Consider the following 20,226-nt stretch of genomic DNA (forward strand, 5'->3'; position numbering starts at 1 on the left):
ATACTACAGGTAGATATTGGATGATATGGCACAACAAAGCATGACAAACAAACAATGTAGCACACAATTTCATAACTACACGCGATTCCCAACACTTCACCCGACCTTCGGCCAACAAATTATCACCAACTACAATTATTATCCCAACACTTCACAGGCACTTGGCCACTTTATCATTTACAATCCAACTGCAACAAATAAAATTTAATGATTTTTCCACGTTAGTATTTCAAGGGTCAATCTGAGAATTTACTTACAGCGTGGATGGGAAACTCCAGATGATACAAGGCGTTGAGTCCTAACTCCGGATGATACAAGGCGTTGAGAGAGAGAGAGAGGAATGTAAGTGCAAGGATGGGCGAGATCGAAAGATAAGAATAAGGAGGGCTCAGATTTGAAGAGTGGAGGGAGTGTGGTGAGTTTGGGGTGGTTGAGCCGAACTCAGTGGCTGGTGGTGGTGGTGGTGAGGCTCATTGTGGCGTTATTGTGAGAAGTGCAACGGGGTTGGGCGCGGGCTTTGGTGGAGGAACCAAAGTGTTGAAACGATGGCCAATCCGCTTGGTGGGGGTCATCGTGTGACAGTCGTGCTTAGGTCTTTAACGTAAGAAAGAGATTTACCCCTACCAGAGCTAGACGGCGGCGCGAATTGGAGGAGAGATGTGGGGAAATGTTTTGGGTCTGGAGAGAGAGAGAGAGAGAGAGAGAGAGAGAGAGAGAGAGAGAGAGATTAGGAAAAAATTTAGTTTTTGATACATGGGCTGGGCTTTGGTTCCTAAAATTGGGCTTTAGGCTGGTTTCACAAATTGCATTTTCGTGGTTTTTAGTACGAGAGATACTTTAATTATATAAGAATAAATTTATAAATTAATATGTTTTGATGTGATATATTATATTATAATTTTTTTATTCTAATGTAGATCTAATAAATTACATGAAACTACGTTAATTTATAAATTTATTTTTATATAATTATTTTATGTCTGTAATACTTCTCAATTTAATTTATAACTAATATGTATCACAATTTTACATGGAATTCGGTAATTAATTAAGTCCAAATTGCATATAGATTAGACATAAATTAATTCAAACAATTAAATAAATTGAACTCTTTAATCTTAATTTGTGAACTTATGTTGAGTTCATATTGACTTTTAGGTAGTAACAAAAAGTGAGGCCTCGTTTAGTTACACACTTCAGATGAGATGAGATATTTTATTGAAAGTTGAATAAAATATTATTATAATATAAATTTTTAATAATATTTTTATTCTAAAATTTGAAAAAATTGAATTATTTATTATATTTTGTGAGAGAGTTTGAAAAAGTTATAATGATTATATGATATGAGATAGATGTGATGATTTAATTTTGTGTAAACAACCAGCCTTCCAATAATATCGTGACTCAAATAAATATCGTGATAATTATGTATGAACAACTAATATTTGGTAAGTATTTTTTCCAAAATAGCAAATTTGGTGTATTTGAGAACATTGACATTGACTTCAACAAATACTAATGAAACACAAAATATGGCTCATTTCACTACAGAAGTCGTGCATTGGATTAGTTAAAATTTGAAAAGTAAACCTTTGATCTACGGTAAATAAAAGGAGCCGATCATAGATGGCCGGATACTATTTGCCTACCAAATGTTTAAATGGAAACATCAGTTTGTTGCCCCCCGCGTTTCATTCCCTCACTTTCGTCCCATGTGTTTCTACAGTTGGTGTTGTGCATGTATTGGATAAGATTATAAAAAATAAATCATTAAGGATAGTTACTTTCTTAACTATTAAGTAAAAAAATATATTAAAAAATAAAATAAAATACATGAGCGGTCAAATTTAGAGGACAAACTGGCTGGGTGTCATTGAGTTGTTCAGTTATTAATAAGGGAACCATCGTCGGTAGCCTTTCTCAGTGGCTATCCTTGGTGGGATAAGCATTTCCCTATTAACAATATCATAAACTTAATAGTTACATTGTTGAAAGCAGTTGTTATAGGTATATATCTTCTGTTGGACTTGCTATTTAACTAGTGTTTACATGGATTTGTGGCTTCCAAATCCACTGCCACAAGATGATGTTTCTTTTGCAAAAAGAGGCAAACCACACTGCAGTCATCTACTTTTGCAGTAGGGAACTTCTTTTTTCCATGCAGTGGTAGCTGCCTCCGCCACCACTCTTGCTGCTGCTTGTTCACTCTGCTTCCCACACAATGGATGTAACTTGATCATGACTAAGAACATCCCAAACATATATTTTTCATACCCCTTTTTTTAGATGTTATTCTTGAGGTTCTTGATCCTGGATATAAAATGAAAGCAGAATGAATACTTGAATATGTAAAAACGAACATTTCATTCATGTGGCCTTTACCTCATCAGTTGCAAGAATGATGAATTGGTCGTTGGGAGTTAGGCGGTGATACTTGATATCCGGGATGGCAATGATGCCATGGTCTTTGAGTATGAAGTCTCCGAAAGCTCGTGGCATGGCAAGGCCCGGAGTGTCATCATGGGGCAGCCATACCCTTTGAATATGCGGTTCATGGTTTAGTGCAGCCACCCGACCATTGCAGTTCCTTATTTTTTCTGCTTCAGCTATGTCAAATGGAAACTGGTCATTCACTATAAATGTGGAAATCCACTTGAAATAAGGGAATTCAGTAGTAACAAGATGGATGAAAATGATAAGTACCAACATAAGGAAATAAGGTCTTACAAGGCAAGTCTGGCTTTAATCCCATTTGGATACATAAATACTCTCAACCCATATTATATCATATTATCTCATCTCATTATTACAAATTTTTTAAATTCTTATACAAAATATAATAAATAATTCAGTTTTTTCAAATCTCAAAATGGTAATAATATTAAAAAATAATATTCTAATAATATTTTATTTAATTCATCTAAAATTATTTCATTTCATCTTACTATCCAAACGAACCCTTATCTCTAGATAACTAAACAGCCTTGACTCCATTCTTGGTGAGTGTCCCCAAAATAACCCTCGAGTCCCCAAGGTTAGCTATAACAAGAACTTGGCCCTGCTTAAATTTTTAATCAGCCAAAAGAAAACATAAAGATAAATTACTAAGATCTTGACCCTGCTCTTGGTAATTTGGAATGTTTGGAAATATTTATTTCATCTCATTTCATTCTATTTCATTCTCAAACAACATTTAAATATAAATACTTTCAAACTAATCATTACAATTTTTTCAAATTTTTAAATAAAAAATATTTCAAATTTTTTAAATTTCAAAATAAAAATAATATTATAATATTTTTATAATATTTTTTATTCAATTTTTTTCTCTTATTTTTTAAAACTTAATAAATACTTAACTCAAACAATCTCACTACAATTTATAAATCATCTTACCATTTATAAAATTTTCATTTTATCTAATTCTCGAATCAGCGTTCTTAGATTTTTATTCCGCAGACAATTGGGAATTTTAGCCGAGATGGGAGAAGATTGGTGGCTAGCATTCAGTAGTCGGTACCAATCTCGCTATAGTCGAATTTTAGCCAAAATTTGGCTATTCGGTTGAAATCAGTCTTTATAATAAGCTGATTAAATGTACAGTATTTTTAGCTAAATATGGCCACCTAATTCATCTCTGCCCATTCTCTTGTTGACGTTATATTTATTCTAAACCTTCTTTTGAAAATACAATTCATCTCAACTCATCATTATAATTTTTTTAAATTTCAACACAAAATATAATAAATAATTTAATTTTTTTAAATCCTAAAATAATAATAATAATAATAAATAATATTCTAATAATATTTTATCAACTCAACTCAACTTATTTTAACGGCCAAACACACTTTAAGATTCTTGGCCTCATCTCTCTCTCTCTTCTTTCAACTTGTTTTGTGCATCACATAATCTGAGATTTTTTGAAAGAGCAAGGGAGTTGGTTCGTGCATCACATGCTCTCGGGTGCTGAAGAATATGTTGGGTATAAGAATGAGCTTTACTATTTATAAGTATCATATACCGTACACCATATTTTTTTAAAAAAAATTTTGAGTTTTATTATTTTTAAAATAATTAAATTCATCTATTCATCATCTATATATCACACATTTAATAAGAAAAAAAAATTAAAAAAAATAACAAAAATAGTAGTATATGAGACTTATGAATAAAATTTTTCTATATGTGCAATCACAGCTGGCATTATATTCGAGAAAAATTTTTATGTTATATTTAAATGAAAATAAATATTTGAAAGAAACCGAAATAGATTTAGAGGGTTTATTATATATCATACTTGTGAAAAGTGACTAACTAAACAGGAAAAAATGATTTTATTGTCAAATTCTAGCTAAAAATTAGTTGGTTCACAGGTAAATTGCTCTAGTAGTTTTAGGCCTCATTTTTTTTTATAGATAAAATGAGATAAGTTGAGATTAAAATTAAAAGTTAAATAAAATATTATTAAAATATATTTTATTAATATTATTTTTATTTTTAGATTATTTTATATAAAAATTTAAAAAAATTATAATGATTAGAAGAGTGAGATAAATAAAAATAGTTAGTTTCCAGAGTTTGCTTCCAATCCTTCAATTGGAAAAGTCTTTCTTGTACAGATGAAGTGGGGTTCTTAAGGTTGCAGCATATGCTGATTTGACTGAGAACAATCCAGACCATTGTAGAATCAATCCATTGAGGTTTTATCAGGACTCTGTAGTTTCATCCCACTATAAGATAGAGAGAGACATTTGGAATCCAATTACAAGTCATTCCATCTTGTTCGTTATTAGAGAGTTAAAAGCATACGACATTGCTAGCTGGATCCATGATAATTTCAGGATTATTAGGAGAGGGTCCAAATTTGGTAATTAATTGATGGTTATCCAGATCAAGCCAGATTTTTGTAGGCTTGACCACTTCTGATTTGGAAACAGAATCCGTGCCTCTGGATTTATTCAGTAGAGCTTTCTTGAATTTAGACATGAATCTAATTCCAAGTCCACTAGAGTTGGATACAACTACTAGAGTTTAGGCTGAATTTAGACATGAATCTAATTCCAAGTCCTCTAAAAATTCTCAATCTAATGACATCTAAAAATTATTTGCACATAAGAGGACTCGAGCACAAGCACTGTCAAAGAATTTCCGACAAGTACACATTTTGAGTAATTCAAGAGAGTATTCTCCCAATCTGATAACCCCTAAAAATTATTTGCACATAAGAGGACTCGAGCCTCCAACAATTACATATTTTGTGTAATTCAAGGGAGTATTCTCTCAATCTGATGATCTCTAAAATTTATTTGTACATAAGAAGACTCGAGCCTTAGACATGTAGGGAATACGCTACCAAAATCAAAATTTTTACCACTTTGAACCAAATCTTCGGTATTAGAGTTTGGTCTGAAATTGTGGTTTTGTTTTTTTTCAATTGAAAACTAACCAAACTACCAATCTTATTAATCTATAATATTATAAATATAGTAATTATTTTAGGGTGCAAAATATAATTTGTGGTAAGAACAAATTTACTAACACACCATAAAAAGTAAAAACTATGATAGATCTCATCATTTATATTCCAATTAGATAAAACACTGAAAAATTTGTCCCTCCGAGTCTCTGACAATGCGTTAAAAGCTAAAGCTCGGACAATCAAAATGGAATAAGAAAAGGAAGTTTCTGGTGGACATACGGCATGAGATTTAGGACATGTCGCATATATTCCGTCAAATCGAATACGATTTCTTAATATGCTGGAATCTTAATAAGATTACTACAATCTTATTCTAAAATTCACAATATTTAAAAAAATACTTTAATTATTTATAAATTAACATAATTTATACAGTATAATTTGTTATTATTATAAAATAAATTTAATAAATTACGTCAAATCACGTCAATTATGCAAGTCACATCAATTATGCAGCAATTCTCTTAAAGTATACTGTTACTTTCACACAAAGCGCAGAAAAATCTTACCTCTTTTAAATTTCGCCAAAATGTTCGGAGAATTTTCAAAAAATATTTAATGCAATCCCTTAGATTCCGCTTAAGGAAAAAAAGAAAAGAAAAAGAAATTTAAAGAACAAATACAGAGAGGCAGCAGATCTACATAATATAAAAATAAATAAATTATTTATTGGCAATGATAATAATAGTAACAATCCTCAAACCACAAGAACCATAATAGATGCATATAGTCTGTGCACCACGCTAACAAAGCACATAAAAAATCTCACTACTAACGTAGACTCTAATCTCTAATATCACAGACTGAACATACAAGGCGAGATAGAACCAAATGAAAGCTCGGGACTCTAGGAGACTTCTAGACCGCCCTGCGCCCAGATCCGAAGGCAAGAGCCACGACGGAGCCGAGGAAAGCGAAGGCCAAGGACGGGGAGGTAGAGACAGCAGGGGAGGTGGGGCTCGGAGCCGGGGCTTCCAAGGTTTGGGCTTGAGCAGCTCCGAAGAGAGAAAGCACAGCGAAAGTCACAGCCAGGAGAGCCATGAGCGAAGCCTTGGAGACCGCCATTGGTGAAAATTGCTTTGCTTTCTTGGGGTTTGAATGAGAGAGAGAGAGAGTGAGAGAGATTTGTGAAGGTGAAAGATTAGTGATGGGGGAAGCGTTTATATATATACTGAGAAAGGAGGAGGAAGAGGTTAGTGGCAACGGCTCACAGGCTGGTGAGTGGAGGTGTGACAGCTGGGGTTCCTTGTGGGTCCCCTTGCTAACGACGTCGTTTTGTAGGTGCTCAAATATTACATTGCTATAGAAAGACAAATCGGCGTCGTATCTGTCTTGATATGAAATCTCTGACGCGCACGATTCTGGTACTCGAGCATTTACTTGTCATGGGTTCGCGCGTTCTTTTGACGCGTATTGGATGGGGTGCGGTAGTTTCCGAGAAGGGAAGTTGTTAATGCGAAAGAGGACAAAAAAAAAAACGGCCAAACGGGTGGCACCATAGCGATTGCGTTGGAAGCATGAGGGGGGACCCACGAGAGACCAACCTGTAATGCGGCGTTTAAGCTAATTATAAAGTGACAAGTGGATGGCGTCGTGGCTATCGGTGGGAAACCACTACATGCTTTTAAAGTAGAGTTTTGCTTTTCACGAGTCCAATACACCATAATTTCTTTTACTTTTTTTATATTTTACTTTTTTTTTTAATTTTATCCTTATTAAAATAACTAAAATTTTCTACTTATCATCTATATAACACATTTAATAAATAAAAAAATTAAAAAAATAACAAAAAGAGTAGTATGTGATGTGTGAAGCTTATGAATAAAATTTTTCTTTAAAATAATGTTGCAGGTAGACATATTTAAGAGCACTCCTAATAAATTCTTTGTGTTATCTTTTAAAATATATCATATATAAGTTTATCTATTTTTTCTCTATATTATTTAAATATTATGTTTTTTAATATATTTTATTCATTTCAAGTAAAGTAAAAAGTATAAAGTGGATAAAAAAATGAACATAAAGTAAAAAGTAGAGAGACAAATGAATTAAATATTTATACAAGTGTGAATAATATTTCATAGATGTAGAGATTGTACTTAGCAAACTGGATATTAGTTATCAAATACATAATCTATTGGATGAGCTATTTTGAACTATTTCTTTCAAATTTTACAAAAAAATAGGTTTTACATAACTCATTGTGAATGCTTTAAGTATGTAAAGTTATACGCACTTTGTTAAAAAAAAATGTGAAATTTATTATTAAAAAATAATTTTTATGTGAACTTTAAATTTATTTAATTTATTAAAAGAAATGTGCGGAATTTGTAAACTTTAGGATGAAAAATATCATTTTTTTAAATTAAATAAAGAGAAATTATATTTATAAATTTAAGATATGTAAGTTTTACTACTTTCTTTAAAAAATAGATATAGATAAATTTGAAATTTTATAAACAAATTATTTTTTTAATGGTGGACCTCGCTGTTTTTCAAAAGAATGCGTAAGACTTGCACACCATATAACTTTATTTAGCATTACTTATTAGGTAAGAGAGAAAAATATGAAATATCCTAGGATAAAGATCTTTTATAAATTTATAATTGATATGATTTAATGTGATATGTCATATTATAAAATTATCTTTATTAAAACATATATCTTATATAATATATCAATCAACGTTAATTTATGAATTTAATAGTATGAATCTCTTTATAGATGGACACTTTTCAAAAGAAAAATTGATAGACAATGAGCTATATCTTCGAGGTTATATTCATTGCTAAGTATTGATATGTACACGGGCAACACACTCAAAGACAAATGTAATGGAACAAATAGTATTCTTGTTCATGCATGGTTCATATAAGGAAAAAGCTAAAGTCATCGAGATAATGTCTTGATGAATTTTCATGACAAATTTTTTATTTTTTTTCTCACTTAATAATTAAAAAAGTATTTTGAATGATATTATTAAGTTTTATTAAATGTTTAAGGATATAAAAAAGTGAATGAAAAAAAAAATAAAAAAACCAAATAATCTTATTGGGATTAATTCTCGAGCTATACTTTCTGTAGGTGTAGCACGACTTCATATAAATAGTACATGAACAGAAGTACTGTATATTGTATTACTCATATTAATACCATATATTTTAAATAATTTTAAATAATAAAAGACTATGCATGCCTTTTTAAAGATAATAAAAGATTATAAATAAAACAAATAGACAAGGTTGATTATCTCATGCCTTCATGTTTAAAAGAACATATATAATTAACTTTTTAACTAAATATAAATTCAATTCCTATTTTTTTATTTTTAAATTCACCTTTTTTTCATTTAAAATACGTAACAAAGTTACGACGGACAAAAGTGGCAAACAAACGCAAGTCGTTATCTTTTATTCGAGGTAGGGGTAAAAAGATACGAGAGGTGTACGGTGAGGATTTGATTCCTGATTTAATAAATAAATAAAGGAATTGTTTCGAGAACGGAGAACCTTTCTGTTCGCCTGGGTTCTATGGTAATTTGGCTCGGGAAGTTGGAACACAGCTGGTAAGCATGCGTTGTGGGGTCCATATTAGACCATAAAATAAAAGAAAGTAATGTTTTAAAATTACCATAATCGCCTTGTTCGTGGTTGCTTGCAAAAGCATGGAGAGAAGAATCGCACCTAGTCCTCCCTCCATGAATATGCGATGTGTTCATGAGATTGGAAGACACGCTTTAATGATATTTATGATTAGTTTCTATCGTGACGAGGTAAGATGAAATTAGATAAAATTATTTTAAATAAATTGAATAAAATATTATTATAATATTATTTTTTAATAATATTATTATTATTATTTTAAAATTTGAAAAAATTGAATTACTTATTATATTTTATGTAAAAATTTAAAAAAATTATAATAATAAAATAAAATGAGATGAGATTATTTTTCCATCCGAACAAACCTTAATTGATAGCGTGGGATGCCCGCTTTTCTTGTTTGCAATCAAGGGACATGTTTGAGAAATGCAAATTACCATGGACATTATTGGAAAGAAATTATATTTACAAGTATGTATATTGGCACAGCAAGCATATCATATGATTATTTAGATCTCACAATAAACAGTTTATATCCTATTAAAAATAAATAAATAAACAGTTTATAAGTAACATAACTCACTGTGACAATGGTTTGCTCCCTTGCCTTCTAGCCATGCCTTCTACACATTACAATTTGACATAGTTTAATGTGATACGTTAAATTATAAAATTATTTATATTGTATAGTAAATTTAACGTATTCTAAGAAACCATACTAGTTTATGGATTTAGTTATGTGAAATTTATCTACGAATGTAGCACTTCTCTTTCGAGAATGGGACTAAACTTATGCTTGTAAATGACTATAAATATGGTAGGATTTTACAAGAATATGAGATTTTAATGTTGGATTATTTATAATTTTCTTTAAAGTCCAATACAATAATTGACAATGAATAAATACTACATATAAATTGTGATATTTCTTGAGCCTTTGATTATTATTATTTTTATATTTTATAACTGTGGGTGTTCGGGTTAGCTTGCGCACACCTTGACTAATCCTATGAGGCCCTGAAGTTAACGACCAAGTAAACTTCCAATAGTCTTAAAGGGACTCGAACTGGTGACTATTGGAGAGCAAACTCAAGACCGGACCAGCTGAACTACCCCTCAGGATTTTTGATTATTCATAGAGTTGTTGGAATATCAGCTTCAAGTGCATAATCAGACCAACGAATTCTCTTTAATATGCTGAAAGGAATAATGCTATGTTCAGTACACACAACAAAGAATGAATATTACAATGCAAAAAAGTGATTTTTCTAGTATCTGTACATTTAGCATTGTTCTACACACAGTGGCATCAATGGCCACTGAACTCAATGCATGCAGGAGGAGAAAAAAAAAAGACATAATATTATGTATGGAATTTAATTGATTATACCATTCAAACATGTATGACACAAAAGAATTTGTCCTACAATCCTCAAGAAAACCTGCCCTTCTGTTCCTTTGTGGATTTTACTGTCAGAAGCCCAAAACATTTGGTGATAATTGTAATAGAGGTTCCAAGGCACTTGGAGCAAATTTTCTTGCAAATAAGAAACAAATTGAAGAGGATTGATCATTGTAAGTGCAGTTGTGACCTTCCAAAATTCTTTTGAAGAACTGCTCTGTGATGTCTGAACTCCCAAAAGTAGCTGGGTGAGGGCCACCTCTCGACCAATCCACCCAAGTAATGCTTCTATTTGCCAAGAGATTCCCTGCTAGAATGGTTAGCATGGTGGGGAAATAGTGCTCGTCCACATAGCATGCCGGTCTACAAAACCGTTCGAATTTCGGGTAAAACATGGTATCTTCCACAATACTGACGGCAAGCTTCCGGTTAACTTCAAACCATTGAGATCCTTTCCGCCACTGAGTAATATTTACCTCAGGTGCCATGCTCTCGTTATAGCGTCCTCTCCCAAATTTCCCGGGATCATCAAATGCACCCATGTAGCTATACTGGGATTTCATTAGATAGTGGCGGATGACACTGAAATTATAGAGAGGAATGCAGGATTCAGAAAGAAGAATGAACCATTCATTAGAGATATCAAGCAAAGCATTGGCGAGGAGTCTTCTCTCAGCATCACACATACTCATCCTTCCCCACTCAGAGACCTGCGGATAAAAAATTATCAAAATCATCAACTGCTTATCCCAATACTAGAAATCACGCATAAAAGAAGTCCACTTTTGAGCAGAAAAAATGTTATACAATCAAACAAAACCAACATAAACATTCAAGAGTTTAGACTGGAGATTGATGCCACAGCATCAATTTTTCGGGTAGGAAAATACAGGGTAAAGAAGATTGGTGCTGGTTCCTCCAAAGCAACTGTACGAACAGAACAACATAGAATTAAAGAATCCCTCTACTTTCTTACCACATTCAATAAGAATAATAACATAAAGTCGACAACTACTGCTGGTGCTGCTGCTCTCAGTTGACATGTGAGCTAAAATCTATACCATTTAGCAATCACATTAAGATTTAAGCTTCGCTTGCTACACTGCCCTTGCAACCAGTTCACTCTAAGCAGTATCTAACTGCTGCTTCATAAAAAAACACGCTTCATGAGATAAAAGAGTTTCCCATTGAAACTTACAAGGACTGAGAGGAACCTATCCTATGGGCTGAGTTTGGCTAAGGTCTACAGCTGAACTTGACCACCCAACTTCTACTCCTTAACCGATTTGTCATGAAGTCTGCCCACCCCAGCATGTGCACAACAGACCACTATTTCACATGTGACCTACAACACAAACTCATCAAGATCGGTGTTGGCAAGCCACATGCAGGTGTGGAAATCAGAACCTGTTTTTCTGTAATATCGAAAATGTAGATCATATGACAAAAAGTTTTGTTTTTTGATAAGTAATCATTTGCCAGCATGATATATGTGCAGTGCACCTGTGCAAAGATTCTATGAAACTCTGTAATAGGTGTACTCTTGTTTTGCACTTGGGAAGCAAACAAAACTCATGTAATGCAAGTATCATTAGTCTCAGAAAAGCTTTGAACCCATATTCCTGCATCTTCATATAGCCAAAATTCATCCTTGCTCATAACAGAAGCCCATATATAGTAACAAAACAAACCTGGATAAATCATTCCAGCTAAAACCAGGATCATAATGATTCACGACATGATTGGTAGTTACATAAATCCTTCTTAATTAAATTACAAAATGAGACACTCATAAAGTGACCTCAATAAAAATAGAGGGAAACTCCAACAGCACACAATATGAACTTGAGATACTGCTGCTATCACACATCTACACCCCACTTCCCTCGCGTAAAGCAGCCCCTCAATGGTATTCATACTGTGGGAGCTCTAAGAAGCTCAATAAATATATAAGATCTTACAGTTAATCTTTTTTACCATAGTTTTAAGACCTAAGGGAGGCAATGGAAATAGTTATGCAACTTAATCCTTTAAATTAGCATGGTGAAAAAAACAAAAGCATTCTATTCTGTCATTTTGAGATCCCTCGTGTGTCTCTCAGGAGTGCCAAGTTGTGTGCACCAAAAGAGGAATTTATGCCATAAGTAAAAATCACCAATGCTAATTATAGTGATTCATAATTTCATATCCAATATGCCCAAGCAAGAATCAACAAAAAACTGGATGAATTCGGTAACTGAAAAAAAAAGGGCAAAATAACATCCTCCTTCAGGAAGATTTCTCTCCAGCATTAGTCAAACATCAGTAAAATAAAAGAGGAATTATAAGACAACTTTCTACCTCCACTTTCAATGAAAAAGTATAAACTCACACCATAATCCGCATAAGCAATTCAAGTATCCAAATATGATGTCAAGGGGAAATAATTAGAATTGAAATGAAAACAAATGTGGGATTTGTATTAGAATATGTATCCTCGAAACAAAGAAATTTAACATAAATATTGATACCTGACTAGGGATCTGTCTCCTGTAAAAAACTGATGAAGGCAGGAAGTCGGCCTGGAATGATGGCAGCGAGTGAACAAATATCGAGAAAAACTCTTCATGCCCCTTCAAAAACCTCTCCCAGATAGGTGCCAGTGGCAATGGCCCCTTAGTCAAGAACATGAATGCAATCTTGGGAACTCTCTGGAAAGGATACTTCTTTATCCGAGGTACGAAAGATGCCCTCCACAATAGTTCCTTATCAGTCATAGTATGAATTAAATTCAATGGCGGTCTAATCCATTGCTCCAAACTCCTCGGTTCCTCATAGCACGGCTGGAATGTGGACTTAACCGTTGTCGGCACGCCATTGATACCGAAGAACCGAATTGTGTATATACTAATAACAGAAAAGGTAACGCACAGAGCCAGAAACGGCACAAGTATTCGAAGCAGCCTTAGCTGCGAGGTTTTAGATTGGTTTGTCCTGTTTATAACCGAAGGTTCCTTGCCTTCCTCTAACGGCACAGCCCGCGATTGCATATTGATACCACAAGTACACTAGAGTTAAACTTCTGGGTTCTCTCTTCTTTAACACCAAACAGCGTTTTTGGATCGAAAAAGCTTCAAAGACTCAAAAATCTTGGATCATTATCTACTTTTTCCATTAGAACTAGCAACCCAGAGTCCTATATTACTACTTACAGAGAACTCGACATCATTCTAAATCTAAAGACATGGGTCTTCAACATAGAAACCGTTCCAGGAGCAGAAACAGTTGCAGATCTGGAGCTGATACTGAAGTGCCAAGAAACAAACTTGAACGCTTATATTAACATAATTTGTAAAGCCAAGCATACACAGCAGTACAGCACATGGGTGTTTAATAAATATAGAATTTCTCGAGGTAAGGTTCGGACATTTTCGAATCCAACAAGGGGTTTGCGTAACGTACCAAGTAGCAGTTGATGTACAGGAAATTGCAGATCACGCTGATTCAAATATTCAAGATTTGACAAATATATGAGCGCTTTGATTGCGTAAATTGTGTTTCTTGAGAGTATCACGGAGACCCTGGTCAATAAAGATTAGGTGCAAGAAGATAGATGGGAAAGTCTGGTACTGCTAGCGGCGAGACAGAGGGAGAGAGACAGAGACCCAAAGTCAGGGCAGTGTAAAACTTTGAACACGATTACTCATGGCCATGGGTCATGATTTTCCCTTTCTTTCTTTTTTTTTTTTTCATAAATAAATTATATAAAAATAATTTCTTTACATAATTTATTTGTAGGTATAACAGTAATCTTTTCTTTTTTATCACTCCATTTACAGTAAAGTTAGAACCATTGAAAGTAGGACTACTTTTTTTTTTTTTTTTGTAAGTTCTATTTTTTGTGATTTTGATATTACATCTTTAATAGCTATATGCTGTGAACTACCGAGTTTGTGAAGCTAATATGTTAATAATAAACTTATCATGCTTGGAATTCTCCTCTCTTTTTCCCCCGAGTCAATACCAGTGGGGCTGCATCATTAACTAACTAGAGTTGGTGGTTGGAATTTCTTGCTATATGATGGACTGATCATGGTCCAAGCTGCCTTTATGAGAGGATTGTGCAAACAATTGAGGTTAAAGGTTAAGAACAACGCAGCCACGAGCAATACGTTAAATTTAGAAAAATTATATTCTCAAGTCGGTGTATAACACATAATATAAGACATAATGTAAAGCACTCTTAAGTCCCAACAAAAAAATCCCACTTTTCACTCTCATCTTCTTCTCACTCTCTTGTGTAATATCCCAATATTTAGTAATATCCAATCCAAAATTAGAGCAAACCATATGTATATTTTATATACAGCACATGCCAACCAATACCATACTATAAACAGAAGGAACAGTTTTCTTCCCAAGAACTCGAAAATTTGCAGTGTCCTCAAGATCTCCATCAAAGAAATGCTAACATTCTATAGACTATATATAGCTTTAGCAACAACCTCTGAATCGAGGTCAAGTACATCTTTTTCATTTCTCTATGTCCTAACATACCAATTGAAGCTTCTTTCTTCTTGTATTCATATGCTATGTTCCCAAGCTGGTGCTTGAACTGAGAAATTAGTTGTAGATGTTGCTGGACTGAATGGACTCCAACTCAAATTTTCACAAAAAAAAAAAAAAAAAAAGAAAAACTCAAATTTTCACATGTACATGGGATTTATTAGACTGATGAAGTATTCTTCTCGTGACAAGAGAGAGAGAGAGGTCACTTGAATATGCAAACCCTTGAGAATTGAGTGCCCCTTTTGTTGAGTTTATCATGAAACACGATCCTAAAATTCTTATCATGTTGTTGACCTGTGTTTAATGATTCAGTTGCCATTTCCAAATATTGTATCCCCAAGACATTTTTTATGGTCCAAGGCCTTGGTTCATTGGAAAAATCAAGGAGAGGGGCTGCTTGAAGTGGTTTTCTATTGTCCGATGAGTGGACTAAAAGGTTGTGATCAAAGATTCAAAGGTCACAACTAGGGCTGTGCAAGCAACACTTTTTTTGCTTTTAATCAAGATCTTGCATTGAAAGGAAATAATATCAATTGCAGTTTAGATGCGTTACTACATACATCTAAGGTGGATCTTTTTCATTATGAAAGTCTAAAAGACAAGAAGGGATTGATATGAGGGGCATATTTCCATATAAGCAATTGGAAGCTGCCCACTGCGCAATAGAATGTGCACTTCAGTTGTAATCCCGATGTATTTTTCGAATGCTCCAACTATCAAATGATTGAAGGAGTATTCTGGTGTCTTTGATTATAGGCTCAATTATTCAATCCATAGCTCTTTCTAGTTCCTCTATTGCACTTATAACCACTTGAGAGTTTCCACCAATTGTTATCTTCTTAATAGGATGATCCTGAGCTTCTTTAATGCCTGTGTATAATGTCGCGGCTTCTCCTTGATTAGGATTTTGGCTATTTGTGAAGCTGATTATTACAAATACCAACGAGCCATTTTCTGATTTGCAGACTGCAGCAGTAGTGCTTCCAGTATTCCTCACCGTTATATCAAATGTTAGCAAATAGTGGCCTTTTAGTATTGCCTTCCAATTCTTAGGATCGTTCAGATGTTTATTACCCTAAGCATTACAATGTTCTTTAAAATTCTTTAAAACCCCATCAACAAATTTGTCTATTGTAGGATTAAAGGATTCATGCATAACTTTGTTTCTTAAAAACCATATGTTGTCCATAGATAGGATTGCAAAGATTTAAAACTGGTGTTCTTCTGGTGTAGGAATGCTGAGAGAATTTGATGGGTTAAGAATGCACTCTATCCAGTTTGTAATCCCATTTGGAGCAAAACAAATGGGCTATTTTAGGAACATCTCTATAGACAACATCTATAAACATCTCTATAGACATCTCTATAGACAACATCTCCATAAAACTCTAGAAAACGTGCATTTTAGGAACATGTGAGTGTGACTTTCTTCTTCAAACTCACATATGGGGCAGACTAATTGGCTATCACTCAGTGGAAGACGATTTTTCAGCAGGGATTTTGTAGGTAGGATATTGTTCAGTATTTTCCAGGTGAGCATCTTTAATCTATCCTAAACAGTGTTTTAAATTTCGTACCGTACCAGCCGATACGATCGAAATTTTTCGTACCGGCCGTCTGGCCGGTACAGGTACTATACCCGTTTCGTACCAGCCAAAATACCAGCTGTACCTGCCTCAATTTTGGCTGGTACCGGCCAATGTTTTTTTTTTTTTTTTTTTCCCTTTTTTTAAACTACAAACATATTTTTTAACCCTAATTCAGACTAGACTATTTATAATTTTTTTATATATATGTATTTATATATAATTTATTTATATATAGACTATTATTTTGGAATATAATTTTATATATATTTATATATATAATTTATTTATATATTGACTATCTCGAAACGCTATCCCGAAACTGTACTGGTACAGAAATATTTCGTTCCAGTGCCTTAACCGGTACAGTATTCAAAATATTGATCCTAAATGCTTAGTCTCCAAACTTTTTTTCCAAATAACAAGAGTTATTGTTGATTGGTGCTGGTTAGAGGTCTGACTAATAGCTTTGTGGGCAGATTTCATCGAAAAGTTCCCTGAGCCATTTAAATTCCATACCACCTTGTCCCTCCTCAGATGGAAATTATTCTGGGCTAATGGAATTTTTTGTATCTCATTCATTGTGTTTTGATGGAAAAGAGTCTGAAGTAAAAGGATGTTCCATCTTTTGGGTTCCTTTAAAGTCAGTTTAGAAACCAGTAAATTTGGATATTTGTGAGTGGATTTTGATTGAGGGATGGGAATAAAGGTATTCTAAGTTGGTATCCATGGGTTTCTCCAGACTCCAGTGTGAATGCCATTCTTAATCTAGTGACAAGCATTTATCTTCAGTAAATCTCTTTGTTGTAAAATACATTTCCAAAACCAAGAGTCTGACCTCTTTGGTGTGATTTGTAGGAATGATGAGTTTTTGATATATTTGTGCTCAATTATTGTCTTCTATTTGGGTTTGCTCCCATTAACCATTTGCCAACTCAACTTACAAATAAGAGCTTTATTAAAGTTTGATGTTAATCTTAGTCCCAGCCCTCTAATAGCTTTAGGTTGACAAATAGACTTATATGATTTTGGTGTAAAATTATGAGGCTTATTTGGGTTATGTCCCCACCAAAATCTCATAAAAGATCTATCAATATTTTTTGAGATAGACTTGGGGATTAGGATATTTGACATGATGTAAGAAGGGATGAAGCTTGCAAGTGATCTTATTATGGTGGTTCTACCCGCTTGAGAAATGAGTTTTGCTTTCCAACCAACCAGCTTTTGAGAAATGTTTTCTTGAATGTTGTCAAAATGGATTTTCTTTGAGGTAGAGAAGGAAAGTGGGATTCCAACATATTTAATCCTTGAGGAGGCAAGCTTGAATCCTGGAAGCTCCTTTATGTTTCTTTTTTCTTGAGGTAGAGTGTTTTGGTTGAATTGGATTGAGAACTTTCCAGTGTGAAATTTTTGTCCAGACTAGTCTGAATATATCTCAAGACAATTTTGGAAAATTTGGACATTTTGTGTGATGGCCTTGCCAAAAAGGATAAAATCATTAGCAATGAGTGGATGTGTAAGAGGAGGACCTGTTCTACTGATGTTTAATGCCATTTAGAAGGTTCAGGTTTTCTTTTCTAACAATTAACCTAGAAAGAACTCCAATTCAAAGGATAAAAAAGAATGGAGATAGAGGCTCTCATTGTCTTAGACCTCTTGAGGGATGAAAGAAACATTTAGGAACTCTTCATGATCATAGAGAATGTAACAATAGAAATGAACTCTTTTATCCAGCTGATCCAAGAAGTCTAAAATCCTAAACATGTGAGTATTTTGATTAAGAAGTCTCATTCCATAAAACCAAAAGCTTTCTCCATGTTAATCTTTATAGCCATAAGACCTTCGTTTTCCTTTTTTCCTTTTGAGATGGTGAAAATTGTTTTGGGCAATGATGGTATTCTCTTGAATAACTCAACCTAGAACAAAGGTTGTTTGGTGTGGAGTTATGATCTTTGGAAAAATAGTCTTGAGTCTGTTTGCTAAGATTTTTGAAATAATTTTGTAACAAACATTTGAAATACTTATGGGCCTAGATTGATGGACAGTGTTTGGGTTCTCTGTTTTTAGAATAAGAGCTATATGGGTGTGGTTTAGTTCCTTAAGGAATTTTCCATGTGTGAAAAAATTCCTCACAACTGAAATCACATCTTGATTCACTATGTCCCAAAAGTGCTTATAAAACAACCCAGTAAATCCATCAGGTCTAGGGGCTTTTGATGAAGGAGTTTTCCTAAGAGTAACAAGAATTTCTTCTTCATTTGGACTCTCATAGGGGAAAAGTTATCAGACATAGAAATTTTTTAAGGAAAAATGTCATAAGTTCAAGAGAGAAAGTAGGCTTGGTGGATGTGTAAATGTTTTTGAAATGTTCCAGGAATCTGTTTTGAATATCATTTGTGTTAGAAGTCCAATGATTTGGGCTTATTTTCAGACTCTCAATAGAATTTCTTCTTCTCCTCATGGTGGTCGACATATGAAAAAACTTAGTATTCAAGTCCGCCGTTGTTAGCCACTGAAGTCTAGATTTTTGGCGCCAAAGTATTTCTTCTCTTTTTAATTGCCCAGGAAGATTGTTTTTCAGCTCCTCTTCCCTAAGAATCGATTTATTAGTGGGTTTTTTAGACTGTATGAGAGTGAGATAATGAGTCATATATCTGATTGAGGTTTGAATATGCTCAAAGCAATCTTTGTTCCAAGATTTTAAGGCTTTCTTCACCTCCTTTAATTTCTTAAACAGGATGAAACCTGGAGTTCCTTTAAATGGAGTATTCCAAGTTTTTTGTATGACGAGTTAGTTTGTTGGATCTCTTATCCAGAATTCCTCAAATTTGAAGCTGGAATGATTATCCCTATGGCCCAAGGTGTCTAACAGGATAGAAGCATGATCAGATACAAAAATTGGGAGGTGTTGGATAGTTACATTTGGAAGAGTACAATCCAATAGTGGTTAGAAATGCCACGATCTAGTCTTTTTTCTAATGTTTCCCATGCCTGCCTATTGTTAGATTAAGTGTATTTTGGACCAAAGTAGCCTACATCTACCATCCTATTTTCCTCCATAAACTTTATTAGCCTAGTATAATAGGAAGCATTAGCATATGGTTTTCCTCCATATTTCTCATACTGTCCTAGAATGGCATTAAAATCTCCTAAACCTAGAAATAGACCTTGAAAATTATTAACAATGTTGTGCATGTTATCCCAAAATTCCCATTTCATATTGTTTTGCGCAGAGCAGTAAACTAAGTTAACTAACCATGGATTATGAGAAGGGCACCTTTTTTTTTTTTATACATGGAGGAGGGGGATTCGATCTTTGATTATCTTAGTGGGAAACCAATGTGCTGCCAATTGATCCAAAGGATCTTGGCAATTATGAGAAGGGCTTGAGGACACCAAAAGAGCTATTATATTAGCATCCATATAAACAAGTTCCACATCCAGTTCATTCTTTCACACACACAAAAGGCCACCCCATCTACCTACTGGTGGAATATTTACATACTTAAAGAAACCAAGCCTATTAACAACACCAACAGTATTCACATCTGCCAAGAGTCTCCGAGAGGAAGACTACATCAGGTTGGTGCGTCCTGATGTTT

At 33.7% G+C, this 20,226-nt stretch overlaps 2 protein-coding genes across 2 annotated transcripts; both read right to left on the minus strand.

Annotated features, from left to right (window-relative positions):
* Window positions 1-2,126: 2,126 nt before the first annotated feature.
* On the minus strand, window positions 2,127-6,550 carry LOC121244829 (probable protein phosphatase 2C 72). The gene is made up of 3 exons (XM_041143044.1): window positions 6,350-6,550; window positions 2,386-2,655; window positions 2,127-2,210 (listed from the first exon to the last, which is right to left on the minus strand). Exons 1-3 carry the CDS (start codon window positions 6,548-6,550, stop codon window positions 2,127-2,129), a joined length of 555 nt encoding a protein of 184 aa, XP_040998978.1.
* A 3,763-nt stretch (window positions 6,551-10,313) lies between these two features.
* On the minus strand, window positions 10,314-14,186 carry LOC121244719 (glycosyltransferase BC10-like). The gene is made up of 2 exons (XM_041142912.1): window positions 13,001-14,186; window positions 10,314-11,200 (listed from the first exon to the last, which is right to left on the minus strand). The coding sequence occupies exons 1-2, from the start codon at window positions 13,517-13,519 to the stop codon at window positions 10,562-10,564; spliced, it is 1,158 nt and encodes a 385-aa protein (XP_040998846.1). The 5' UTR covers window positions 13,520-14,186; the 3' UTR covers window positions 10,314-10,561.
* Between the last annotated feature and the right edge of the window lie 6,040 nt (window positions 14,187-20,226).

Source organism: Juglans microcarpa x Juglans regia, chromosome 8S (genome assembly GCF_004785595.1).
Source record: "Juglans microcarpa x Juglans regia isolate MS1-56 chromosome 8S, Jm3101_v1.0, whole genome shotgun sequence".
NCBI lineage: Eukaryota > Viridiplantae > Streptophyta > Magnoliopsida > Fagales > Juglandaceae > Juglans > Juglans microcarpa x Juglans regia.